The sequence below is a fragment of the Rhizoctonia solani genome, chromosome 14 (assembly GCF_016906535.1).
Source record: "Rhizoctonia solani chromosome 14, complete sequence".
Taxonomy (NCBI): domain Eukaryota; kingdom Fungi; phylum Basidiomycota; class Agaricomycetes; order Cantharellales; family Ceratobasidiaceae; genus Rhizoctonia; species Rhizoctonia solani.
The window spans coordinates 1,052,566-1,080,055 of NC_057383.1; the positions used below are offsets into that span (position 1 = coordinate 1,052,566).

General features: G+C 50.7%; 6 protein-coding genes across 6 annotated transcripts; 3 read left to right on the plus strand and 3 right to left on the minus strand.

The window, feature by feature from the left end:
• Positions 1-4: 4 nt before the first annotated feature.
• On the minus strand, positions 5-13,331 carry RhiXN_10957 (proteophosphoglycan 5; the record flags this gene model as incomplete). The annotated part of the gene is made up of 20 exons (XM_043330772.1): positions 5-303; positions 356-551; positions 606-659; positions 707-841; positions 889-1,038; positions 1,091-3,388; positions 3,442-6,236; positions 6,293-8,382; positions 8,432-8,781; positions 8,835-8,987; positions 9,040-9,273; positions 9,323-10,609; positions 10,730-10,907; positions 10,956-11,391; positions 11,439-11,464; positions 11,521-11,953; positions 12,005-12,197; positions 12,230-12,644; positions 12,975-13,179; positions 13,232-13,331. The coding sequence occupies 20 exons, from the start codon at positions 13,329-13,331 to the stop codon at positions 5-7; spliced, it is 12,027 nt and encodes a 4,008-aa protein (XP_043186117.1).
• Positions 13,332-14,517: 1,186 nt separating this feature from the next.
• Positions 14,518-15,259, minus strand: RhiXN_10958 (Isonitrile hydratase; the record flags this gene model as incomplete). The annotated part of the gene is made up of 3 exons (XM_043330773.1): positions 14,518-14,739; positions 14,792-14,908; positions 15,005-15,259. The coding sequence occupies 3 exons, from the start codon at positions 15,257-15,259 to the stop codon at positions 14,518-14,520; spliced, it is 594 nt and encodes a 197-aa protein (XP_043186118.1).
• Positions 15,260-16,849: 1,590 nt separating this feature from the next.
• RhiXN_10959 (cutinase) lies at positions 16,850-17,692 on the minus strand (the record flags this gene model as incomplete). Its single annotated transcript, XM_043330774.1, has 5 exons — positions 16,850-16,889; positions 16,957-17,191; positions 17,242-17,405; positions 17,460-17,617; positions 17,672-17,692. 5 exons carry the CDS (start codon positions 17,690-17,692, stop codon positions 16,850-16,852), a joined length of 618 nt encoding a protein of 205 aa, XP_043186119.1.
• Positions 17,693-18,823: 1,131 nt separating this feature from the next.
• On the plus strand, positions 18,824-23,720 carry RhiXN_10960 (cytochrome P450 family protein; the record flags this gene model as incomplete). Its single annotated transcript, XM_043330775.1, has 16 exons — positions 18,824-19,030; positions 19,077-19,350; positions 19,459-19,805; positions 19,857-19,964; positions 20,013-20,108; positions 20,161-20,673; positions 21,145-21,439; positions 21,700-21,728; positions 21,758-21,986; positions 22,321-22,432; positions 22,484-22,745; positions 22,799-23,029; positions 23,080-23,110; positions 23,162-23,247; positions 23,311-23,576; positions 23,630-23,720. The coding sequence occupies 16 exons, from the start codon at positions 18,824-18,826 to the stop codon at positions 23,718-23,720; spliced, it is 3,177 nt and encodes a 1,058-aa protein (XP_043186120.1).
• A 1,903-nt stretch (positions 23,721-25,623) lies between these two features.
• On the plus strand, positions 25,624-26,635 carry RhiXN_10961 (cytochrome P450 family protein; the record flags this gene model as incomplete). The annotated part of the gene is made up of 5 exons (XM_043330776.1): positions 25,624-25,675; positions 25,749-25,878; positions 25,931-26,102; positions 26,176-26,439; positions 26,498-26,635. 5 exons carry the CDS (start codon positions 25,624-25,626, stop codon positions 26,633-26,635), a joined length of 756 nt encoding a protein of 251 aa, XP_043186121.1.
• Positions 26,636-26,761: 126 nt separating this feature from the next.
• Positions 26,762-27,380, plus strand: RhiXN_10962 (cytochrome P450 family protein; the record flags this gene model as incomplete). The annotated part of the gene is made up of 4 exons (XM_043330777.1): positions 26,762-26,808; positions 26,864-26,948; positions 27,003-27,267; positions 27,328-27,380. The coding sequence occupies 4 exons, from the start codon at positions 26,762-26,764 to the stop codon at positions 27,378-27,380; spliced, it is 450 nt and encodes a 149-aa protein (XP_043186122.1).
• Between the last annotated feature and the right edge of the window lie 110 nt (positions 27,381-27,490).

Below are 27,490 nucleotides of genomic sequence, written 5' to 3' on the forward strand. Positions count from 1 at the left end.
GGAATCACGGGGCCCGAGGTTGGCGATGCCCCTCGGACGGGTGGGGGCCGGGAATCTGGAAGGACCGATCATCGGTGGTAGTGGTTGAGTACGTGCCCTCGCTGCTTGATGAGAGATGGTGAATGTATGGACCGTGTCCACTCTCGGACAGATCCCCTGGAACAACATACTGGGAGGGATGAAGGGAACCCCGGGAAGGTCCTCGGTCTGGAGGAGGCTGCATGATGATGCCACCATGGGGGACCTGTCCTACGATCTGTGGACCAATGACATGAGGTGTGGTGAACTGAGGACCGTATGGTGCTACTCATGGGCGAATTAGTATAGCCAAGTATGGAACATACTTAGTACTTACGTCGTTGCGTCGGCGTTGGTGGGCGTCCCAAACGGTACAATAGTTCGTCTCGCAGTTGGTCCATACGCTCGCTCAATGCACGGAGTTCATATTGTCGGTCAATAACATCTCGCTCCAGCCAGGTGTTCAGGCCGCCCAAGTATCGAATGATTTCTCGTTGCTGGTCCGCGACCACATCTTGGGAGTTCGAATTTCCCTGTATACCGTCGATAAAGCTTAATCACTTGAGAAAGAACAAAAGTGTACTCACTCGGACCATATCTAGCAATTCATCGTAATTGGGGAGGCCCTCAGGTCCGCTCGGCTACACTTCGTAAATATTGGGTTTCAACGAGTGGCAAACCGACTTACAGGCTGGGTGGGGGGCCGGCCGAGTACTTCTTCAATAGGGACAATGCGATCTGGGTGGGGGTGAACAGATGGTGACTGTCCGAGCACTTGGGACGGAGGAACGATAGTGGTGCCCATATCAGGAGCCCATCCCGCCTAACACAATGGTGAGCAAGGTGAAAGGAACCAGAATTTGCACATACCTCAGTAGTTTGCTCCTCAGTTCGAGGCGGTCGCGGACGGTACCAAGATTCTGAGATAGGAGAACGGCGCGAGGCCCCTTGACCTAGGTCAGATGGCGGTGAAGGAGGGCGGGGAGTTATGTCATCGTCGCGTTCGGTTTGCCAATCGTGCTATGGATGATCCAAGTTAGTTTTGAGCGCATACACTGGACATTTGGCTTACAAGAACGGGCTGAGCTGGAGCTTTTGGCATTGATGGGATGTATGTGCCATCACCGCTGGGCTCTTTACGCTTGCGAATCTCCCTCAATTCTCTCTCAAAATCAATCTCCTGTCCAACCTCCTCGACCGATGTATGCGAAGGCTCTCGGAGCTCGGGAGCCTGGGGAATCCGCTTGCCAAACTTAGGAATAGTAATGGCCTCTGTAACGTGTTCGCGAGTGCGGGAATAGGAGCTATAGGAGGATGTAGAAGACTCGGCGCTCGATATTATTCTTTCGAATGTAATAGATGGGCTAGCACTGCGAGCACGGCGACGACGGATTCGCGGGTGGATAACGGGAATCAAGGGAAGCTGTGTCGCTGTGGTTGGTGGCGGGACGCTGACCTCTGATTCACTTGCCTCGGAAGGAGGAAGGCCCCCACTCAAACTGGGGGTAGGATGAGATGGGGGTATCTGGACCTCGGGCTTGCGCGAAACTCGATCCCACTGCTCTTGTAGACGACGTTGCTCCTCCGAACTGCCCATGCTACTATCCATGCTGCTACCCATTATGAAGGATACAGGCCGCGATTGAGTTGAATCTGAGATAGTTTCACTACTTGTCGTCAGGATTGAACTACGAGTGAAGGTGGTACTGGAAATCGAGTCTCGCACAACTTCAAAGCGCTCAACCAAATCACCGAGAATATTCTCAATTTTCGTCAGAGCCGTACGGTGTTCTACTAGTTCACTGATCTCCGGAGCTTGGTAGACAACAGTAGGTGGTGGTCGCATTCGGATCTCCTCAAGGATCGCTCGTTGACTCTCTTGTCGATCATAGACGTCGTCCTGTTGCTTAAGCAAGTCCTTCAGAAGACCACGCAGTTCATCAAGCCCAATGGAGCCCTTGCTATCTGGTCGAACAGTTCCGTGCGAGAGAACAGACACCTCGGATATAGGAGGCGAGGACGAGAACGCGCGAGGCAGCGATCGGAACGTGTCTTGCGAGAGAGGTGACGAAATGAAGTAATCTGACTCTGATCCACCAGGGGAGGGAGCACGCATAGGAGGAGGCGACAGAGATTGTGCCCGCTTAGCCGGAGGAGGAACTGGTACTGGGGTCTCGGAGCGCTCTTCAACCTCGGTGCTTGCTTCTGTCTCAGGCATGGTGCGAATGGATGGCGATTTGGATAATGCTATACCTGAGCGCGTCGAAGTCTCCTTAGGAAGAGATGAGATCGAACGAATAGAGGGAGATCGAGATAGGGATGGAGACGAGCTCTTGATGCTGACGTCTGGGAGTACATCTGGCTGCACAGAAGGTGATGGGGTAAGTCCGACTGCCTCACGTGAGGGGGATGATTGAGAAGATGGGGGAGTCAACTCGGGAGTCGCAGCTGAACTGATGGATGGAGACCTGGGGACCTGCAGGGTGATAGAAATGGGTGCTGAAGGAAGCACGAGGGACATGGTTTCTTCTGATACCCCGGATAGCTCGGAAACACTGGCTGTGGGCGACCCAGTGATTGAAGAATCGGAGAGTATAGACCCGGACATCGAGGTTTCGTCGGATATAGTTACACTCCCAATTGTAGGACTCGGTTCGGTCAGTGAGGCTATTGATTCGGTCAAATCTAGCGAAGAGACTTCGGACTTCGGACGAGTGGGAATAGCGACAGCGATAGGAGTGGCCTCTTCCTCCCGTGAAGAGATAGACACATCGGTACTTGCATCACTCATGGGTACATATTCTTCGGAAGCTACCTCGGACGGCGCACGGGAAGTGATGGACGGTAACTCTTCGTGAACCTCAGTCAGAGCAGGCGGTGCTGATACTCGAATGACTTGAGTGGGCTCGGACGGGGCAGAAATGCGAATGACTTGTGGCTGGGGCTCAGCAGGCGCAGGCGCAGGTATAGATACAGGTACAGGCACAACCAGAGGCGTGGGGGCAAGAGTGGGTGCGGGCTCTGGCGCAGGTTGAGAAGCGGGAGGTGGGGTTGGGCGACGCTGGCGTAGGAATGCAGATAGGTCAAAAAGTTCTTCCTCAATACGGCGTAGGTGGCCTGCCATGTCTCGCGTCTCGCCTTCGCGTACGGTATCGACTTCATGCAAGTATTGGAGCAGGCGATTGACATCGTGGCTAATGATATGGCTCGGAGGAATAGCACCGTCGTTCAGGTCTCCGTCCGAATATATAGTCTCTGCTCGCGAAGGAATGGTTTCGATGGATGGTTTGTTTCCCTCGGGAGTGGACATGGAGATACTCGACGCATATGTCGTTAAGAGGGAAGGGGTTTTGGGTGCAGACTTCGGCAACTGTAGAATATCGGCATCACTATATGAATCATAGGAATAAATAAGAAACTCACCGAAGGTAAAGTAATAGTTGAATCGTCTGACAGCTCCGACTCGGCAACAGAAGGGGCAATTCTTGACGGCGTAGCTGGGCGAATATCAGCTCCGGCGCTCATATGTTCCAAGGACTCGTTATCGATTGCCCCAGTCTCCATAGACTCAGCGGTAGGCAATGAGGGCGTCATGGGGTACTGGCGAATAACATCGTAACCGCGGCTCGCTGTAGTCCCAGAAACAATGGACAACGTGTCTTCCAGACCAGAGTAAGTTGGCTCATACTCAGCTTCCTCGGGCAAATCGACAGGGATAAAGGGGGGTGATGGCTCTAGATCGGCGCTCCTGTAAGAGATATTCGACTCGATGGTCATCGTAGACCGGACCGAAGTGTTACGAGTAAGAGAAGATTCTGGAGCAATGTGGATGGATTGAATCGGCGTGGTATCGATGGACTGAACCGGAGTCATATGAACTGACTGAGCTGGGGCCATATGTATTGATTGAGCAGGAGTAATGTGAATTGACCGTAGAGATGGCATATGGATCGAAGGCGTGAGGGGCTCGGATTCCGAAGCTGAATGCACGCTCGTCAAAGAACGCGATTCAGGGGGGGATGGTGAAGGAGGAGCTGTATGCGGGACAATGATAGAAGGCATGGTAGACAACGATACTGATGACACCGATGGGGACATGGCAGATGCCACGGATGATCTGCTCCGGCGCGAACGTCCCATAGACGGAGCACTGGCTGATAGAGACGCCTCAGAGGAAAGGGATCGACTGCGCGCCGTGGTGCTTGGTACTTGGAGCCTTGGGTGTTGCAAAGGGGGCAGATTTGACATGGGAGAGATCGAGCCGATGGACGGCAATGAACCTGCATGAATAGTGCTCGCCTCACGGGAACTTGGAGGCACAAGACCAGGCGGAGTAGCAGTTGTCGCAGACATGATAGAAGATACCGACTCGCTTCGATAGTGAGTACTCGATGGTCGCTGGCCGGGCCTTACCAAGTCTGGAGGAGATACAGTCGAAGATGCAGTTGAAGCTACCGACGACATCCGAGGCGATTCAGTTTGACCGCGAATACTCGGGGCCATCAGATTCGGGGGGGACACTATATCAGTCATGGATTCAATTGTGGACGGGGTACCGCTCTCAAAATGCGTGCTGCTGTCATGAATACTGGGAGCTGATAGTCGGGGTGGGGTGATGGTATCTGAGATAGTCTCGATCGAGGACACACTTCCAGTCTCGTAGCGCGAACTTCCTTCTCGAATGCTTGGTGCCAAAAGTTGAGGCGGGGTGATAGTATCAGACATTGACTCAATAGTGGAGGCTGTTGCGCTGCGACGATGAGTGCTGCTTGGACGCAAGCTTGGGTGCATCAATCCGGGAGGTGACAAAATGGAGGCCGTCATTGATCCCACTGAAGACATGTACGGCGAGCTAACAGAATCCCGAATGCTCGGAGCCAATAATGCTGGAGGGGACGCAGTGTCGGATACTGATAGTACCGAAGAGATCGTAGCAGTATGATGGCGTGAGCCAGGAGGCCTAAGCGTGGGTGCCATCAAGCCGGGTAATGAAGCAGTATCGGACTCGGACTCGACAGAAGATATAGTACCAGTATCGTAATGAGAACTCGTTGGACGAATACTAGGAGGCATCAAGCCCGGTGGAGACGCAATGTCGGACACTGAGTGAACGGACGAGATCGTACCGGTGTGACGATGAGAGCTACCAGGGCGCGTACTTGGAGCCATCAGGCCTGGGAGAGTGGCAGTATCCGAGACAGACTCGACCGATGAAGCGGTACCACTCCGACGATATGAGCTGTCTGGACGGACAGTAGGAGGTACCAAGCCTGGTACTGATATGGTATCGGACAAAGACTCAATAGTCGAGGCAGTAGCACTGCGAGGAGAGCTGCCTGGGCGAGCATGAGCTACCAAGCCTGGTATAGACACGGTATCGGACACGGATAGGACTGTTGAAGGAGTGCCGCTTCGTCGATATGAACTGCCGGGAAGCATGCTAGGGGGCATTAAACCTGGAACAGAGGCAGTATCCGAGACGGACTCAATTGTCGAAACGGTACCGCTACGTCGAGAGCTGCCTAGACGAGTGTGAGGGGGCATCAAACCTGGAATAGACGCGGTATCGGAGAGAGACTGAATTGTCGAAGCGGTACCGCTACGTCGAGAGCTACCTAGAGTGTGGGGAGGCACCAAACCTGGAATAGACGCAGTATCGGAGAGAGTGTGGATTGTCGAGTGAGTGGCACTGTCATAATATGAGCTTCCTGGTCTACTGGGAGTGACTAGACCTGGAATAGACACGGTGTCGTGGAGAGACTGAACTGTCGAGCGGGTGGCACTGTCATAATATGAGCTTCCCGGCCCGCTATGAGTGACCAAGCCTGGCATGTATGTACTATTAGCATCCGACGGGACGGAGGATATGGTCCTAGTCTGGCGGTGAGAGCTGCCTGGGGCCGCGTGAGGAGGCATCAGGCCAGGTGGCGAGACCATTGAGGAGGCCATTGAACCAACCGATGAGATTGTGCCGCTGAAATAAGGAGAAGCTGTCCTTTGCCTGGGTCCCAACAAGCGTGGCGCCGAGACATCTGAGAGAGTAGAGAGAGTATCGACCGAGCTCATAGAAGAACTGCGTCGGATGCTTGGCGTCGAAGCGGTATGGCTAGGTGCATGGCTGAGTGGGGGTGGGAGTAACTCTGAGAGGGTAGGCACGAGCGACGGAGCTTGCCCAATGGATAGATTGATAGATGAGGGGCTAGGTAACCATTCCTCGCCTGAAGATTCCGAGATGTCATCGGGGCCGGTGATGGGAACGTCAGCGAGACCGGACGAGGAGGCAATGAGGGCGAGCGGGAGTAAGTTCGAGTCGGACGTGGAGTCTCAGTAATCTCCTCTGGGACCTCAGAGACGATCGATGGCGCATGCACAGATGGTGCACGCTCAAGCTCAGGAGAGCCGTAAGGCGACTGGTCAGAAAGGGACGTGTATTCGGACGGTAACCTCAATGGAGACTCGTGCTCAGTGGGCTCGGAAGGAGGATATTCAGTTGCATACTCAGTCGGGGGATATTCAGTCGGAGGATACTCAGTCGGAGGTCGCTCGGTCGGAGTCTGTTCAGCCGGCGACGGAGAGCGTTCCGTCAACTGTTCGACAGAGGCCGGTGAAGTATGAAGAGTGAGAGTCGGGGATCGCTCGGTGGAAACCTCTTCGACAGTGGGCTCGCGCGATAAGGATACTCGATCGGTCAGCGTAGGTAAGCTTGGGGAGGGGGTAAGAGAAGACAGGGTGCGAACGGGTGAGACACTGGCCGAGCGCGACCTCGATGAAACCGTCAGCGGGCGAATAGATGGTAGACGTGACCCGGACGAGCGAGCAGTGGGCGTAACGAGGGAAGACGAGTCCGGCTCAATAGAGACCATCGACGGCGAGTGCATGGACGAGCGTTGTTGTGAAGGAGGTGGAGAGAGCTCTAAGATCTCGGGCTCTTCCGACTCTGGAGTATATGCGGAGAACGCTTCGGGCGAATGGGTCAAGGAGGTGTGCTCGGAAGGAGGGGGGGATAACTCGTATACATCTGGCTGAGGGGCAAATGTTACGGTCGAGGGCGAGAAGGACTCGATTTCGGTCGACGGAGATCGGAGAGTCGAGAGACGCTGTGTCCTAGGAGGCGATAATTCGATGGGTTGTGGGATTGGAGTAGGCTCTTCAATAATGTCCTCGATGACTTCTGAAACAACCTCTTCCACCGACGGTGGGCAGGCGCACTTTCTCGCATCCTCGTAATCGGTCGAGGGGGGACAGATGGTAACGGTCTCGAACCCTGACTCGGATGGCTGGACGGTATCAAATTGTGAAGCAGCAGATGAGCCCTCGGCGGTAATAAACTCCTCGCTGAGCTTGGTGGGAGAGGAGCGACGAGCAGTCCCAGATGTGACGGTGCGTGTGCGCGAGGTGGTCTGATCGACGGTAAACTCAGACATGTCGCTCGTCTCACAAACTTCGTAAGCGATTGACCCATAGGTAGATGGTCCTTGTGAGCCGTTGACCGATTCATATGCCATTGAGGGAGAGCGCGTTTGGAAGCTTGCATACGAACCGTTCGAGTCGGAGCGGGCCTCGGATACCTCGGCAGCAACGGATTGGCGTCTTGAAGCAGCTGGAGATACACTTTGCGCGCGATCACGCTTGGGCCTCCTGAGTCCATGGGACCGAGTCAATCCAGAGCCAGATGAAGATACAGCGGAAAGAGTCCGGCGACGGGAATAGGTGGCACTGGAAACTACACCCTCGCTACGAGCAGTAGAACCGTAGCCTGTGGAAAGTGCATCAAATCCATCTCCGCGTGTAGAAGTCGACCCACGGAAAGAGATCGAGTCCGCGACAATCCTCACGCCACGAACGGTAGAGTGCTCCGTATCAGTGGGAACGTATGTGGTATCCTCGCGCCCAGTGACATTGCTGGGCGAGTAGCGCGAACTACGAGCTTTGTCTGTCGTGGGGGTTCGGTATCCACTCCCATCCGAGTCTGAGTATCTTTGGCTACGAGTACGAGGCGGGCTGAGAAAATTGCTATCGCTTTCGCTGGTAACGGTCGGGGGAGCTGGAGTTCGGCCCAAAGCACGATCGATATCAGCTTCGAGTTCGAGATCCGCCATGGAAGCAGTGCGACGCAAGCTAGGAGTACGAGACGGAGGCATGAGGTTTTTGACGGACATGTCGTCGGCAGTCTCGAGAGGAAGATAAGATATAACACTCGCAGTCTCGGCAATGTCCGCGGCAGGTGCAACAAAGCTAGTCGTCGCAGATCCCTCAGAGCTATGCGAACGGACAGAAGACGAACGTTGAAGAGTACCGGCCTCTGACTCGGATGCATCTGTAAGTGCCCTCGGTGGGCCACGCGCGATAGTCGCCAAAACATCCCTAGAATATCGTGAGTGATCGTCTGTGGAGGCAAAATCTTTCTACCCACCAAATTGCTCCTACCCAACGAACACGTTCTCTTGCAGTATCGGTACCCAACCTTTCCACACCATCGGTATATAACAATTGGAACGGGCACAAAGTCTCCGCCAAATCTGCGCTCTGCAATCTCGCAGCAACACTTCCCACGTCATCCCGTGCACTTGGATGCGACGGCGATGGCGCACTGCGAACCTCGGTACAATTCACCAAGTCCAAGGTAACTACTCCACGACCTCCAGTAGGTGCAATCCATGTCAAGATAAGTACGTTTGGATAGAGGACTGCTTGTGTTCGAAGCCATTCGAATGGTGGAGGGGCGTGGACGTTGAGATACCAAAGGGCGCTGATTCGCATGGGCTGCCATACGTCATCAGCATCTAAGCGCCTGAATGACCTGAATGCGAACTTACCTCTTGACCATGGTGTCCAAGCGTGATAGCTTCGCTCTCACTCGGGACAGGCACACTAGTAATAACTTCTCGGCTCATACGTTGCCTCATCAATCCTTCGGCGCTCGTCGGCGCAGTCGACGCTTCACTCAAAGCTTTTCCGTATCGTCCACCCTATTGCATTCACGTTAGCCGTGCGAAGTAAACATTAGGTTAATCCATCTACCTGTGTCTTGGGGGTCATCACGCTTGCGATAGTCTTCGGTGTGCCAATACCAGGTGTCAATGGCATAACCGTGGTATGAGGCGTCCCGCTGGCCTTTTCTCCGCCCTGGGGAGTTCGATCTTGCCAATCGGCAAACTTGTCTTCGGCGGTAGGATTTGGCGTGTTGGGGGTAACCGGACTCATAGCTTGCTTGAGAGTATTGGGAGTACGCGCACCTCGAGGGGTACGAGGGGACTTGGGGGAACGGGTGGGGGCGTGCGCGATCTTTCGGTATATTCTTCACGTCTTGCGTATAAGCTTCAGATCCTTCGGTGTAGCTCTCGGTGCCTTGGACGTAGGTGGTAGATTCTTGGGTATATGTGGGAGTATAGGCTTGAGAGTCTTGATATGTAGATGTCCCGCGGAGGTAGGTGCTCGAAGCTTGAGAGTGCGTGCCGGAGCCTTGAGTATGTCTACCTTCGGAACGGCCTTGACTGTACGCGTCTTCGGAATGACCCTGGCTGTACGCGCCTTCCGAATGGCCTTGACTGTATGCGCCTTCCGAGTGACCTTGACTGTATGCACCTTCCGAATGACCTTGGCTGAGCATAGCTTCGGAGCGAGTAGGACTATATGCGCCTTCCGAAGGCTCTTCGCTGTATGAACCCTCGGAGTGACCTTGGCTATAGGATCCTCCAGATCGAGCTTGACTGTATGTTCCTTGCGAACGACTGGGACTGTACGCGCCTTCCGAGCGACCTTGACTGTATACACCCTCGGAGCGTCCTTGGCTGAAGCCGCTCTCGGAACGACCCTGCGTAGATGCGGATCTCGCACCATGCGACGACGACGAGCGAGCGGTGATGGTGCCCGTATCGGACGCACGAGGATACAACTGGCTCGCAAATCCACTGATGCCACCTTCGCTTTCGCTCCCGCTTCCGGCGCGGTACGTTTCGGATTCGCTAGCGCTGGCAGCTCGATAGGTTCCACTTCCGGTTGCGCTTCCAGCGCGGAACGTCTCGTTGTCGGTTCCGCTTCCGGCGCGGTATGTCTCGCTCTCGGTATCGGTGTATGTGTCCGGGCGGGGGGTCTGCGAACGGCTTTCGCTCTCCTGGTATGCTTCGGTATCGTGCGTTTGGTTGGTGTCGCTCCCGCTATGATAGCTGCTTCGCTGCGATAAGTCTGGCCACCGCAGTATAGGCGCCACTGGCGGCAGAACGAGGACGGCTCTGGCTACGGCTTTGGCTGCGACTCTGACTGCGGTATGTCTCGGTTCCACTACGAGTAGTCGGGGCTTCACTTGGGGCGCGGTATGTCTCGGTGCGATAGGTGTCGCTTCCCCCGTCGCTACGATAAGTCTGGGATCGAGCGGTTTCGGAACCCGCGCTACGAGCGTCTCGCTTCGATATGTTTCGCTGGGGGGAACGCTGAGCCCAGCATCGCTCTCGCCGTCACTGCGATAGGTTTGGCTCCCACCCTCGCTCTGGTAAGTCTGGCTTCCGCCGTCGCTCCGGTAGGTCCGGCTGCCACCATCGCTACGATAGGTCTGGCTGCCTCCGTCGCTGCGATGCGTTTGGCTACCGCGCCGCTGCGGTAAGTTTGGCTACCTCCGTCGCTGCGGTACGTCTGAATTCCGGCGCCCTCGCTTCGATACGTTTGACTTTCGGCGCCTTCACTCTGGTATGCCTCGGACTCGACTCGCTCCCACCATCGCTGCGATAGGTCTGGCTTCCTCCTTCGCTCCTGTACGTTTGGCTTCCGCCTCCACTTCGATATGTCTCGCTTCCTCCATCGCTTCGATAAGTTTGACTTCCCGCGCCGCTACGGTACGTGTCGCTTCCAGCACCACTCGGTAGGTCTCGCTGCGATAGCTCTGCGCACCGCTCCTAGGCGTCTCGCTTCGGAACGTCGGGCCGCTCTTGGGGTCTCGCTACGATAGGTGTCCCCGCAGTTCGCGCCGTTTCGCTGCGGTAGTCTCGCTCGCTCCGCTGCGCGCTGTTTCGCTGCGATAGGTGTCGCTAGCTCCGCTGCGTGCGTCTCGCTTTGTAGGTCTCGCTGGGGGCGGCACTGCGCGCGGTCTCGCTTCGGTAAGTCTCGCTAGCGCCACTTCGACCGGCCTCGCTACCTCCGTCGCTCCTGTAGGTCTGGGAGCCAGGGCCACTTCCGCTGCGGTACGATCCAGCTTGATGCGTGCCGGAAACGAAGCTGCCGGTTCCGCTGGCTGCGCTCTTGGTGGGTGAAGCAGGACGGAAGGGACTGCCGGTGCGGATGGGAAAGATGGAGAAAGAGGGCGTCGAAGCCGAGTCCGACGCCTACACCACGTGGACGAGAGAATGGTGAGGCAATCGAGGAGCCACCTCCATGTCTGACCTATGCCTTGTTATTATCGAAAGAGTCGTAAATGTAGAGTAACTTACCGCTTCCGGTATAACTTCCGCTTCCACTACCACTTCCGTAAGACTTGGTCGGTAACCCAACACTCAACTTGCTAGGACTGACGCTTCCTGTACTCTTCGCCACATCGCTTGGAGCCTTTGCACCCCCAGATTCAAAAACGCGATCAAGTCGCCAGCGCGTCGGCCAATCGAGGCGCTTGGGTGGCGCGCGAGGACTTCCTCTTTTTCCTTGAGCTTGAGATTTTGTTCCGACGCCGAGGGACGAAGGAAAGATGAATGATCCGAGCCGGCGGTGGAGCGATAGTCGGATTGAGAAGTTGTGGGGCGCTCGAGAGATGCTGCGCGCTCCTTTTCTTTGCCCAAAGATTGAAGGGTGGCGGTTGGGGAGAATAATTTGATAGGAGTGTGGGATGGGCCACCAGAGAGATACGATCCATGAGTCGATGGAGAGAACAGGGATGCGGCTTCGGATGAGGCGCGAGAGTGCCCCGAGCGACGGGTGGGCGAGGCAGAGAGTTCGCTACCACTTCCTCCTCCTGTAGTTTTGTCATTGATAAATTCACACGTGTACAAATTAAATAACATACCGTGTCCACCACTTGCAAACCGGTTTGCACTAATGCGGCTCAAAGAGCTCGAGGTTCGTTCGGTTTGTTCTTCGACAGTTGAAAGCACTTTTCGCTCGAATGTAACTGGGTCGAGCGTCCTTGAATGAAGAGAGGCGAGAATTTCTTGAGGATTGATACCCGACGACGCAGAAGTAGCATCGTCTTCGGAGTACTGGCCCTCGGATGGGGCAAGGGAACGGGCACCTTGAGAGCGAGCGCCTTGGGAGCGCGTGCCATGGGAGTGGACGCTTTGGCTTGGGGGATAACTTTGGGCATCTGATACTTGGGATTCGGAATGGTAATCGCTGCCTTGGGCATCGTCGTATGCGGCGCTTTGGCGTCGTCGTAGCCGCTCTGAGCATCGTCGTAGCCGCTTTGGGCATCATCGTACCCACTTCCGCTCCTTCCATCGTCGTACCGGCTGGCGGTCCGACTAGCACTTCGACTCGCGCTCCGACTAGCTGTACGCTCATCGGTATATCGGCTGGCACTCCGGGAATCATCGTAGCGTGTTCCTGCTCCGGAGCCGGTACCACTCCGACCATCATCGTAAAAAGCACTGCCACTGCGACCATCGTCGTAGGCGCTGGCACCTTCATCGTCGTATGTCCTTGCTTCGCTGCGATCGTCGTCGTCGTATGTACGCGCATCGTCGTATGTTGGTCGTCGTCATTGAATAGGCGCTATAGGCGCGAGAGGGACTGCGACTCGTAGTTGGTGTGCGACTGGCGCTTCGGCTTGCATAGGTATGAGTGCGACTCGGAGAGCGAGAATGAGAATGAGCATCAGTGTATGTCTCAGTGTATGTTTCTGTGCGACTGGGACTGCGGGTGTCCGTGCGCGAAGGGCTTCGGGAATCGTATGTTTGTGTGCGACTGGGTGCACGGCTGTCGTATGTCTGGGTACGACTGGGAGAGCGAGTGGTCCCGTATGTCTGGCTCTCGCTTACAAACGATCTTGCGGGCGAACGAGTGCGCTCAGTCTCCGAGTAGTACTCCTCGTCCTCGTCCTCGAGTGGAGATCGCGCTCGATTTCAGTGGCCGAGTCGCCTTCTTGGATAGTGGTCTCGCCCTCGTCGTCGTAGTAGGTATCAGAATGGTTCGAACGGGTATAGGATGTATAGCTTCGACCAGTAGTACTCCGGTCAGGGGACGCTGATTGGCTGTGAGCACTGTGCACGTCTCGTGTAGCCACCAGTCCACTCACCAGAACGTCCATCGTAGCTGGGCGACCGCGACGAAAATGTCGCAGTTCCGTATATTCTTGAATCAGGCGAGCGCGAATATGACCGGCTATTGCGGGCCATTGTGCGCTACTACCTACAAACTTGTCAGTACAAACCCGTACCTTTTGCCTGCTAGCAAAATCGAGAGCTCGTGGTGTCAAGAGTCAAAAGTTAGCACTAGCCTCAGGACGCTCAGGATTCAACAATGCCAATTAAGGGTGTAATTGCCAATCGGCCTGGACGCGTTCCGGCGTTCAAGGCGTGCGTTCCTCCGGTTGACACCATTCCCCGGTATTAAATGAGCTGCATCTCGCGCATATATGTCTCATATGTCTACATCGCATCTATCACTCTCTACTCAATAGACCATTTGCTTCCAGCGGGAGTATTTTTACTTGGACCAACTGCACGTGACGTTGACGTTTTGCATGTGACGGCGTCGATCCACGTGATGCTTCTGATCGAAACGGGCTAGTGCCCAATTATTGTCACTTGTGGACTCTTGTCCTGGGGCAGGATGACGAACAAGGGAATTGTGTGGTGCACCTTGGCTTTATTCCTCGGGTAACTCATTTGGACATATGCTGGTTTTCTGGCTGCGGTGCTTCTAGACTCCGTGAATCCCGGCTCCACAGTTATGCTCCCCAACTATTAGTACGCCTCCTTATGCACTTGCGATCCACCCCCATTATCCTATACACTCGATGATCCTGTAAAATGACCCTCGTTATCCTTGTGAGTGGAAGTACCAAACCTTGACTCACGTTCCCTCGCTGTAAGAATCTATCGTTTCAATACATTCTAATTAGCCGATTTGATGGACCCTCGGTTCGATGTGGGGTTAGTGCGCCTTGAGATCCTGGACACAGGGTCAAGAACCACATTTGAATGATGAAATGGCTCCCCAACGTCCGTTGCTTTGCAAACTCCCACCTACACGTGTGAACCTCAGCTGACCTTGTAAGATTCCAATTGGCGTGTTATTGTTCATATACTATGATTAGGAACGCGGCAACTCATCATATCAGAGCTCATTAATTCTGTAAAATACAATTTCTAATTTATTGTCAGGGCTTTGTGTTGTATTCAAGCTCTCGATTAGCGTTATTAGTGTACTGCCGTTCAGCATTTAATTTTCCATACTCCCCTGGTTTCCTAATGTACCGCTTAATTTATTAATTCAGTTTACCGACATGTGATACATCCACTACGCTTATAACAGTACACCATTATCTCAGTCGCATACATAGAGTATCCTTCACCCTATCTAAGTAAGCTTGAACACCTCCGCAAACTCATCATCACCCTGTCCGGCCGCACGTAACTCGACCATATTCTTCGTAGACACAGCAAACTCTTCCCCAGCTAGCGTCTTCAAAAATTCGTATGCCATGTCCTGACCGGCGGTCACCCCGGAGCTCGTCCAGAATTTACCATCCACTACCCAACGAGCTTTGGGCACCCATTGAACAGCCGAGCTAGTTGTTCTCTATCGAACGCTGATTAACACGCAGTCACAGTGATACAAACCTTAAACGCACTTTGATCTCGTTAAAGGCAGACTTGTTTGATGTGGCTCGCTTTCCATCTAACAACCCAAGCGAAGCCAATGTCCAACTACCACCGCATACCGAAAATATATATTTCGCACCCGGCACCTGGGATTGAAGAAATTTAGCAACTCCCTTGGGAATGCTCTCGGGATCAAGCACAGGTGGACCTGCGCATACATGCCCCCTCCCTCTTTAGCTCACAGTATTCTCCGACGAGCGAACAGGGTCAGACTTGAGCTTACCAGCAGGGACTAAAACAATATTAAATTGCTTGCCTTCCACTTCCTCGAACGTCTTGGTTGCTACAATAAAAGGTCCAGATGACCCTCGAATCGGGTCCCGGCTCTCGGCAAGAAATTCGGCTTCAAATTTGACTTTGGGTTTGGGAAGTCCCGGGAGTCTTGAGAGCCATTGGCCACCTAGCGAGTTGATGCTCGCGGCTTCGAGGATCTCCATAGGACCTGTATAAGTTCGATCATAGGTAAGCTATAATGCTACAATACTGGGTAAAAGTACTTATTGGTAGTCTAGGACCGTGACTCCCTGGCAGAGTACGACGCCGATGGAGAGAATTTGAGTATCAGACATTGTGAATTCGAATGTAAGTTAAGAAGAGTAGTTGAAGATGTACTCGTTAATGGTCTTAATAGTCATTCAAAAGGTCCATTTTATACACCTGGGATGGTCACTGCAGTCATGGCAAGCTTCATAATGTAACGGAGATAGTCTTGCGGATATCGGTTTGCGCTAGCGGGACTCGAGTTCCACTCCTAGGTGAGCTTGCTAAATCAGGCTACTATCTTGAATCCGACATATCAATGTGCTTCCATGGAAGTTGTCCCTTGGAGGGATCCCTTGGATAGATTGCCGTCATCGCCGGCAAGGGTGTGTTACCGAGGCATTTGCCTTTTACACTATTCAGCTGTTGTATGTGCGTTATGCCTTGATATATGCGCTACTTAAAACCATTACCAATCCCTCATACAGTTCGCCTGCGACATTCAACTTGTTTTTTTATTCTTCGAGCTTCGAATTTGCCCAAATTTTATATACCACACATATTTAGCCCTCGCTCAATGGATAATCTATTTCCAGCAGGATTATGTGAACCTGACGTCTTGTATCTAATGACATCCATCCAATCAATGCTTTTCTCAAAGGCTATACTTATCTACTACACTCACACAAAATATAAATCACAGTCCAAACATAACTCTGTACACCATGAAAAAGCAGCCAACAGTGGAAAACCACATAATTGCAATTAGGCGCTAAGGGATGCGAGTAGTTCCATTGGACCTTTGAATATATGCATACATAAGTTTTGTGATCGAGGTTATAGAAGTATACTCTTTGATAGTCTGGGAATGTGAAATTCCAGCAGAGCACAACAACGACAGGGAGGACTGGAGTATGGCAAATCCGGATCGATCCAAAATAGGATCGATGAAGGTAGAATTCTTGATGCTGTTAGTAGTATCGATGACTCATTTAGACGATTTGCGCGTAGCGCTGCGTTATTAAGGCCAACAATCGTAATGAAGACGGCCCGGCAGATGTCGATGTTGAATTGCGCCCACCCACTTGTAGATTAGCTGGTTAAATAGGGCAAGCGCCTTGAACTAAATATGTTGTGGAGCTCCCGATGCGTTTATTCCTTGGGGCCCTTTAGATAGATTACTACTGTCTCTGGCAGGCTTGCGCCGTTATTTTGTCATACAGGTGCTACATTCATACTACTGCGAGTAATTCATTCAGAGCCCTCATCTGTTGTGATGTAACTCTGATGTTGATTTTCTGTTTTTACTCCAACCGGGATGCCATTCTGCTTGGAATAGCTTACATAACCTTACATGTGTGAAGAGAAAGAGCACCAATATGGCTAATTCAAAACCAAAATAAAAATCGCAGTAATGGAGGGTGATTGATTGAACTACTTTCTGTACAAAATATAAAACGGAACTTCTTATTCATTATACACTTAATTTCTGGGCTGATTTATGGTATGTCCTGTTCCGTTGATTTCAGCCTCACATGATAACTACTTCATGGTCGGGCTTTGGCGAACGTCGCGGCAACGCCAATGCTAATTCAAGAAAATTTATGTTAGTCGCATATATCATTAGGCAAGTAGGAGCAGCTATAACACATACCTTCCGTCAGTCGGATATGCCAAGTGAGCCGGCAAACTAACTCCAGGAATAGCACAAAACAAATCGCCAGTGTTACAGAAGCTAGCAATATTCTGAGAGCTTGAGCTTCCGTCCTTGGGCGACAAATCCACTGAGGGGTTATTGATAGGCCAAGGCTGATTGATATTGCGGGCTGGGTCACCAAAAACTAGAATGCTTGCGACTTTAGATTTCAGATTACTGGTAAGGGTTGTACCTGGCAGAGGCTATTAAATAAAATAAAGTTAAGTGAGAGAGGAGACCCACTGTGCAGAACAAGTGCGCCTTTGGAATATCCGCTTAGTACGAAGCGCTGATTAGGACAAGCAATGGCCTGAGCAGCAAGGTAGGATGTAGTGATAGCAGCCCCGGCGGCAACAGTAACGATATATTCCGCAGAGGTGTCATAAGTAATTGACTTCGTGGTAACTCTATCACGCCCAGTTGGTCAAACAGTGCCTTATGCAGGTGTCTGATATACGTACCCGCTCGATGCGAGAGCGGCTGCAAGAGGAGTCCCAACAATACCAAGCCCAATTTCAGTTGTGCCTGCGATATGGACAAGTTGCAGGGCTGAGCACGACTGGCGAGCCTCAAGCTCAATAGGAGTGCCTATAGCACAAGCAACAAAGACGAATGGGGCCTATAGCAACATTGTTAGCCAAGTAAACTAAGTGGATAAGTAGGGTGAGCTAACGATAAGATACTTCGCGAGCATGGTGTGGTAGTCTATAGGGTAATTCTTCAGAGAGAGATACTACTAGTGAGAGTAGTAAGGCTGCGTTCAGTCGAACAGCTGTAGTATCTCCCTGGTTTTTTCACACTGTTATATACCTCAACGAATGTCATACCGGCTATGAACAGGCCCCGTCTCCCCGTAATCTTAAGCCGCTCGAACCGCATACACTCACCTGGTGACTTGGATTAACAAGGTCTATCTTTCTAAAACTTGCCTGTAGCGACGGTTAGCAATGAGTTGAATGGTCGGGGCTCGGATCGTTTGTCTTCCCGGCCGGGTTCATATCAGCGAGAAGCTGTCGGGAGCTGTTGGACAACCAAATTGATCGTTGAGAACCTATCAGCTGATCGAAATGATCACATGTGCTTCCCCTATAAGATAGTCATTGAGCTAACCGATCATTGGAAGCGGCTTGCATGCTTAAGTCCTATCTTGGCGGGGTGAGCGGGACCAGTTAATATTGGCCCGAGGTTGGCTGGCTCTTCTCGTCAGCTAGACGATGTGTTCTACGAGACATAATAGGGAGTGCACAGTTCAGATTATTTTGATACCCTGGAAATCACAGTATTCGTGCTCGGAGTACCAACGATGTACCTAGAGTGCTATTTCTGGGTCATGCAGAATGTATGCATCCCTGTTTCGTGATTTGTGCTTGAACCAAACCCTCGATAGACGAAGTCGAAATATAGGTACATAAAAATGTTAACACAACCCTATCTAGTATGATTTCTCCTGCTACCATTGTCAACTACGATATCGAGAACAGTAGTGTGGAATATGATGGCCATGGGTGGAAGCATCTACACTTGGTCTCGTTATTTCTGGCCACCGACTCGGATGTAATGCAAATATTCCCTATGCTACACACTACACTCGTCAACTGAGTAAGCTATTGTTATTAGAAAATGTTATGAAACTCAAGGTGTCAAAGTTGACAATCTCAAAAGATATACACGCATACGTGCCCAGGAATAGAACATATGCATATAATTTATAATAGTTTGCTGTTATCTGGACCCTTGTCCAATTACCTCATCCCAGCGCTAAACCAGCTTCCTACTTACTCATTCAGTTGAAGTCACACTACTGTTCCCACCACACCCATCCAAGATGGAACAGCTCGCGCATGTCCAGCGTGCCTTGATGTCTATACCTGGCTCTGCGGCCGTAGTTCGCTATGTCAAGGCTTCTCACCAGGATGACCCTTTTCGCACGATCCTCGAACTTATTCTTGTTATTTTCGCTATACGCACTTTGCTTATGAACCGCACGCGCTCGGACCAGTCTGGAAAAAACTTTGTTAAGCTGACCGAAAAGGTATTTCAGACCATAACTTATTTGGTCCGTGCTCATATGCGTGTAGGAAATCGACGACCTTGTAGACGAATGGCAGCCCGAACCTCTCTGCAGCCCGCTCACACCTGAAGAACAGGCCGACTTAGCCTCGGTGCCTGTCATCGTCGGACCTACTGGCCCCAAGCCCAAACTTGCCTCCAACGGAAAAACAGTGCTCAATTTCGCGTCCTACAACTTTGCAGGCCTCGCCGGGAACGACTTTATCAAGGAGCGCGCAGTGGAGACGCTGCGAAAGTATGGCCTTGGAAGCTGCGGACCCCCAGGTTTCTACGGTACCATTGGTATGTATCTACTCTCCTCTCACGCGAATGCATGCTCTATGCTGCAACAACTGCGTTTTTTTCGTCCCCACTCAACTGAGATATAACAGCGACTAATTCAAATTCTAGACGTGCATCTCCAACTTGAACGCGACATTGCCTTTTTCCTTGGGACTGAATCGGCTATTCTCTACTCTCAGGCTTTTCACACGGTTTCATCTGTCATCCCAGCGTTCTGCAAACGTGGTGATATCATCGTTGCTGATCGTGGTGTCAACTTTGCGATCCAAAAGGGCCTCCAAATCTCCCGTAGCACTATCCGCTGGTACGACCATAATAACCTGAAAAGTCTTCAAGAGGTTTTGGAAAGCGTCGACCGGGAATGCAGGAAAAAGGGATCTAAACTTACCAGGAGGTTCATTGTCACCGAGGGGATTTTCGAGGGATCTGGACAAATGGTTGACCTGCCAAAAATTGTCGGTGCTCGTCTTGATATCACTTCCAACATTTACTTACCTCCACAGTAGATTGAGCTCAAGAAAAAGTACAAGTATCGACTTGTACTTGATGAATCCATCTCCTTCGGCTCCATGGGTCGTACTGGCCGCGGATTGACAGAATTGTACAACGTTCCAGTAAGTTTTGGCTTATATATGTTAACGACTAGACCTCACATTACTTAGGCAACTGAAGTGGACATGCTCGTTGGATCTATCGCAAACGGTCTCTGCTCGGCTGGCGGCTTCTGCGCTGGATCCCGTGTGGTTGTTGACCATCAGGTCAGTGTTTGCTTCACCTTATCTTTGCTATTCTAAATGGGATTGTTTATAGCGCATTAATGGAACCTCGTTTGTCTTTTCTGCTGCCCTCCCCGCAATGCTCGCAGTCGCTGCATCTGAAGCCATCTCTATTCTCACGTCCACACCTTCAGCCTTGGCAGCGCTTCACGAAAACGCTCGTCTCTTGCGTAGCACACTTGAAAAATGCTCAGAGTACATCGATATTACATCTCATCCAGCGTCGCCTATTATTCACTTCACCCTCCGTACTCAATCCGCGCCCTCGTTGTTGCCTTCCACGGCCGAAATCGTACTGACCAAATCAAATCCACACACTCAGGCAGTTCCAAACCCGGTCCAATTCGACATCGCTGCCGAAGAGGTGATCTTGCAACAGATTGTTGACGAGTCGATCAACCAAGGTGTTCTCATTGCTCGTGCCCGACGACTGCGAGGTCAAGAAGGTGTAGAACCAAGACCTAGTATTAGGGTTGTATGCAGTGCTGCGCTAGGGAAAAAAGATGTTGAACGTGCTGCGGGTGTTTTGAAGGGCGTTGTGGGAAAAGTGTGTTCCAAGAGGCGATGAAGTTCGCTTGACATTTTAGATTAGTTTGGGATGTACATATGCTTGATTAATGCTTTTTATTGGATTTTTGGACTACATACACTCTGATCGGCTAGAGGGCCCCTTGCTGTGTGTTAACCGAGCTATGGTTCGCAAATTCGTAAAACTGCTCCTATGTGTAGTCAGTCACAACTCAATATAGGAAAGGCATGTCAGTATTTCCCCTCAATCCCGCACAAGTGAGTCCTTCAACCCGATCCTAAGCATCAAACAAACCCACCTTTGTCACGTTAGTTGACAGCACTGGCCTTCTCTGTCTTTGACACGCATAATTTAGATCAATTGAGGGCAAATATCAAGAATCAATCATAATTCCCCGTCTTTGAGGATGATGGGATAAGTCAGGCACGAAAGCTCTCCAGCCAGTGTGCACTCCGTCTTTCCTACTTGTGTAACCTCTCAGTTTCATAGAACCTCACTTTTGCATTCGAACTGTGCCACGAAAACGCACAGTTCATAGAGTGTGTTTGCACCGGATCTGAGTACACCGATCTCGAAAAGCATTCACATGAGCTTGGGCGTACTGACTTGACGGTCTCCGCATGGTTGTTCCTTGAGGTTGTGCTCGGCTCGGCCTCGGAGTTTTCTTTTAGAATTCCATCAGGCAGATGCCGCCGGGCCGTACGTAACAGCATAGACGCCATGTACGCCACCAAACTCAATTTTGCTCAACCGCCTGGGATTGCTGCAGCCTTGCCGGCAGACCGTGAGCGCATTCACATTTATGAGATACTCAAGTCTAAAATGGATTTAAGCTCATCGGGTAATATATGACCCCCTTTTGCGCTACAACCGATGCGTCTCACTTCAGGGATGGCCAGGGAAATCGAGAAGATGAGCCCAGACGGATAAAGGCGTTCTCGCGGTGGAGTGACCCGATTTGATGGTTGGGCACAAGACACGCACGTACTTTACGGACAAACGGGCCAGCGCAATTTTGTTCCTAACAATGCCTGTTTCTGGCAGACATGTGGATCGACGCAGGGCTTAAAACGGTTAGCAAACCACGTACCGAGTGATTTAGCCCCTGGGAAGTATGCTCCCCGAGGGCACTCGTCTTTCTCCTGCTGATCTGTGCGCTGCACTGGCTATTGCTCTCGGAGGGGGGTGGGCGATTACACGTATTTATAAAAAACAACGACAGCTACCGCTTCCACCAGGGCCTCCAGAGAAGTCGTGGCTTAAAGGGAACGGGGAAGAAATACCTCGCACATTCGTGTGGCTGAAATATACGGAATGGAACAGGAAGTACGGTGAGTGCAACCAATATCAATTACAGGTAGTATAAGTATGATACTGAACTCAAGAGCATACTTTGGGGATTTCTAGGGGACATTATTCACGCACGAGCTGGCTCGAAGCATATAATAGTTGTGTCATCGTACGAAGCCCTGATTGATTTATTCGAGAATCAGGGGGCGCACTATTCACATCGACCACGGAGATATATGGCATTTCTGTATGTCTGGTTACTTTACGTGAAAGCCAATGGAACTTACAGATGCAGCATGGGATGGGAGAACCTAGCTTTCTTTCGTAGTACCTATGATGAACGACTTCGTATGTTCAGACGCCATATGAACCTAGGTTTCAGCAAGAAAGCCATTGGAACGTACGATGAAGCCCAGGCCAGAGACGTGCATTTGTTCTTACAGAGGTTAGTTACAAATCCTGAAGGTTTTTTCGAGGAAGCCAAGTGGTGGGTTCATATCATGCTACCAAAAATAGATTGAGGTCTCATATCATACAGGCTTTTCGGGAGGATTGTCATGCGAATAACATATGGCTACACTGTTACGGGTATTAATGATCCGTACATAAAACTTGCAGAAGATGCACTGCAATCGTTAGTCATCGGTGTTATGGGGAATCATCCTGTGGACACATACCCTATCTTACGCTATTTACCCGAATGGTTACCTGGAATGAAGTTCAAAAGAGAAGCTCAAGAGGCACGTGGGATTGCAAAACGGCTAGCGAATGAGCCGTTCAACTGGACGGTTAAGGCCATGGTGGGGTGGCCCTGTCAAATTTATAGCGCATCCGCAGACTGATTCTCGGGCAGAACGAAGGAATCATCACCCCTTCGTTTTTATCTCAGGTTTTGGAAATGAACGAAGACAGGAATGACAGCTTGGATGCCATCAAGTGGTCGGCCGCAAGCATGTACTCTGGTGGCATTCATAACACCCTCGCTGTACTCAGCAACTTTATTGTGGCCATGATGCTTCATCCCGAGGTCGCCAGTAAAGGGCGCGAAGAAATAGACAGAGTTGTTGGAACCGAAAGACTTCCTGTCATTTCGGATCGGGTGACCTACCTTACCTGGATTGTATATTGCTAGAGACGCTTCGATGGCATCCAGTGGCACCTCTAGGTATGTTTGAGCTTTAAGTAATCAAAACAGCATTCGCTCACATACGCACAGGCTCTCCCCGTTCAGTTCATCAGGATCGTGTCTACAAAGGCTATCGCATCCCGGCTCACAGCACCATATACTGTAACATATATGCGGTAAGTCAGAGCGTGAACCTAAGCTTGCTAAGCTTGGGTACTGAGAGCCTGTAATCGATCCAGATAACTCGCGATGAGAAGATTTTCCCAGATCCAGAGAGGTTTATCCCAGAGCGATTCGCAGAGAACGATACTGAGTCGATTCCATTAAATCCTCGAAACTTCGTTTTTGGGGCCGGAAGACGTATATGTCCTGGGAACCATATCGTCGACGCAACTATTTTCTTGTTAGTTGCAAGCATTCTTGCTACTATGGACATAAGTAAGCCCAGAGATGAACAAGGTAATGAAGTTGAGCCGGTCGTCGAGAGAGCTGGATTCCAGACGAAGTATGTATTCTCCGCTACACACTTGTACTAATCGAACTGACTGAGGTCGTTAGCCAAGTAATACCTTTCAAATTTTCGATTACGCCACGCTCCGATCGTGCGCTTCAGCTCATTGAAATGGCAGTTATGTTCGAGAGCGAGTAGATAACCAGGGAAAAGCTATTGCTTCACTTTGGCTTATTACTTGCATATTTTATACGCTTATGTACTTGTCTAAGGGCTAAAATTCAGAGGATGTATGTTTATGGTTGCGTTAGCAAGCAGCTTGTTCTTATCGCTTCCCAAAAGCATCCAATTAAGCCCAAATCTTCGTTATTACTTTTGTCCAATCCGCCATAACAGAGGACCCGGTTCAGCCTTAGCTACTTGCAATCCCTATGAACGTTATTACTCTAGATCGGTTATGTCTCTACATTAATTTCAGACGAAGCCCTCTCGATCTTTTAATCCTCTCCCAATATACAGCCAACTTTCCGTTTGACCAACTCAAGAGCTCTTAAATATGTCGAATCTTCTGTGTCGGACTCTGGATAATTCAAAAGACCACCGATACAAAAATCGATGAACGAAACTTGATTCCCATGACAACGGGCCAGATTCATTATTTAGAGCCAATGAACCCAAAGAGCTTCGAATTTTGTTGTGCTTCTTTCAAGAGCTTGGTTCGATTTCTTTTGGAGCTGATTCGGGTATAAAACTGGTTCCCTGGTGCGTCTTAATACTCGACGAGCGAGAATCAAGAATTCGCGGCAAGCATGGAACGCTTAGCGGGACGATGACTGAGAGTTGGGAAGTATTCGGACACAGCAGGCTTTGCAGACCACGTGTACCGGGGAAAAAATAGCCGGGTGTTCAGGCGCCGGTACTTGTCGTCCAGGTAGAGCGCGATCTTGAAGGAATCTGAAACATAGGTCGGCTTGCCATCTGGATCGGCCGATGGTCAGCTATCACTGATACAGAGAAAGTTAGCCATCACGGCAGCGGTGAACCACTCGGATTTAACTTTAATTGATGCGTACCTGGTAGGGTATATCGCGGAAACGACTCGGATATTGGCGGCACCCTAACTCTTTAAGCTTAGGCTCAATATCGGGGAACGAAATGTAGACAACCCGATAAGGCAGGCGTTTATAATTTAATGACAATCTGTGCAACTGATTTAAAACTCGTATGCGTGGGTAAGTCATTCAATGGTGCTTACCTTGTTTTGTATGGGTTGAATGACCAGGGTTTGTTATTGGCATCAGCCAGTCATAGAAAATCGGGTTCTCCATGGTAGCGGCCATTTCAAGGACCTTGGGGATGTAATCACTAATAACTGTCGTGTCTCTTGGAAAGCCTTGTGGGTGAGTTATATACACTAGCATTCGCGGTAGTTTAGTCACGAGCCTGGTGTATAGCCTTGCGGTGCAACACATAACAGTACTAGGTCGGCGTGCTCGGGAGAACTATGGTGTGTCATCATGTACAGCCACCACGCGAGCTCAGTACCCATGGAAGATAGATTATTCGGAGATCTTTGCTTCATGGATCTATCCGGCCGAGCTCTGTGCAAATGTCGATATTATATTACTGGGTGGTCACAGGCATCGACACGGAACCCAGTCGTTCACTCTCAGCATGGCAACATATACAAAAGGCAAATTTGACCCCGCCCGATTGACCACCGGCAGACTTGTCAGGAAGTGATCAACTAAATCCCTTGAGATTTGCTTGGCTTAATGGCTACTCGTCACAACGTGGGGTAGATCAACGCCTTACTGCCTATAAAATATTGATAGCACTCTAATACCCGTCGGTTGCAACTTTTTGACCTATCTCACCCACCGACTGCAAGTACCTCCCACTACCTGCTAATAGGCTCTCAGTCGCCGCTCTCTGGTTATGTTGGTGGACTCTCTGTCAAACCTTAGTATAATCTCTATTGTGTCAGCAGCATTGGCTGGAGCCTGTATGACCGTCTGTGTCTATCAACGTCAACGCCATCTTGCTTGCCATTACCACCTGGGCCACCTAAGACATCTTGGTTTAGCGGTAATGCTTGGACATGCCACGTACTCACCCATGGATCAAATTTACCGAATGGGCCAAGATATACGGTAAGCATAAGCTATTGGAACTTCTTAGATGAAGGCCTAATCACCTGTGTTTGCACCCTTATGATTATCCCAGGTGACATTATTCATCTACGAGTACACACCAACCACATTGTGATCCTATCCTCCTATAAAGCAGTCTCGGACCTATTTGAGTCAAGGGGTGCACTGTATTCGCATCGTCCGAGGAGGGAAATGGCATTTCTGTGGGCATTATCACTATTCAAACGGGTCGTTGTCATTGATCTCCTAATAAAGGATGGGCTGGGAAAGGGTCATGCCCTTTCATGGATACGATGAGGACTGGAAGATGTACAGGCGTTACGCTAATCAAGGTTTCAATAAGAAAGCAGCTATGAAGTATCACGCTGGTCAGACGAGGGACGTGCATTTATTCTTGCAGCGGTTAGCCGCAAACTCGGAGAATTTTGTGCAAGAATTCAATTTGTCAGTCCTAAGTCTTGTATTGACGTTCAAATTTAAGACTGCTAACATAACATCAGGCTCCTGGAAAAATAATTATGCGGATTACCTATGGTTATGTTGTCACTGATGCCAACGACCCTTATGTTAAGAGCTCGGACGAAGCCATCGAGTCACTCGGACGTGTGACCATGATGGGCAATTATCTTGTGGATAGCTATCCCTTCTTAAGGCATTTACCGACCTGGTTACCAGGTATGGGATTCAAAACTAAAGCATTTGAATGGAGTAAACTCCCTCTTGGAATGGCCAATATCCCCTTCGAGTGGACGAAAAAGCAGATGGTAAACAAGGCTGTTTTCTGTCGTTTAATCATAAAAGCATATACTCACAATAGCCCAGGCTGCAGGCATTGCAATACCGTCTTTCTTATCCGAGTTGCTTGAACAGAACGTAGATGGCCGTCGTGGCGAAGAAATTATCAAATGGACGGCGGCATCCATGTACGGCGGCGGCGCACACACGACCGTTGGGTCTTAAATAATTTCATACTTGCGATGCTGCTATATCCTGAAGTTGCTCGAAGGCTCGTGAGGAGATTGATAAAGTCGTGGGGACAGATCGATTACCGACTGTATTGGATAGACCGGATCTACCTTATCTAGAATGCGTAATTTTGGAGACTCTGAGGTGGTATCCAGTCACTCCGTTATGTGAGTACTGATTAAAATATTAAGGATACTATATTCTGATTATTGCCTCATATAGCAATTCCCCGACGCGTCAGCAAGACGATGAATACAGAGGGTATCGTATCCCTGCCAATAGCACAGTGTATAATAACGTGTATGCGGTGCGTATTTCCGTTGGATGAGTTTTTATTCCTATATTCGGTGCTATGAATTAGATCACTCGAGATGAGAGCATGTTTCCTGACCCAGAGAAATTCATTCCGGAGAGGTTTGACGAAAGGCAGAAGACATGCGGGCCACTGAGCCCACGGGATATTATATTTGGCATTGGAAGACGTGTCTGCCCCGGCCAATTTATAGCGGACACTTCTATTTTCCTGGTCATGTCGGGTATCCTGGCGACAATGGATATTACAAAAGCGCGAGACGGAATGGTGATGAGATTGAGCCAGAGATCTTACGGGGCCCAGCCCTCGTGTGGTGAGTGAAAGATTAGGCTGACTAATGACGAGTTATATTTACATCGATAACGCCGCTTAGCCAACTACGACCTTTCAAGTGCTCAATTAGTCCCCGTCAAAGAATGTGATTGAACTTATTAACTCAGCTATCATGTTTGATGAACAGTAGCTATCATGTTTAATGGTGGATACATGAGAGGGCACATATTCAAGAGGCAGTGCCTAGCCGAGCTTCCTTCTAA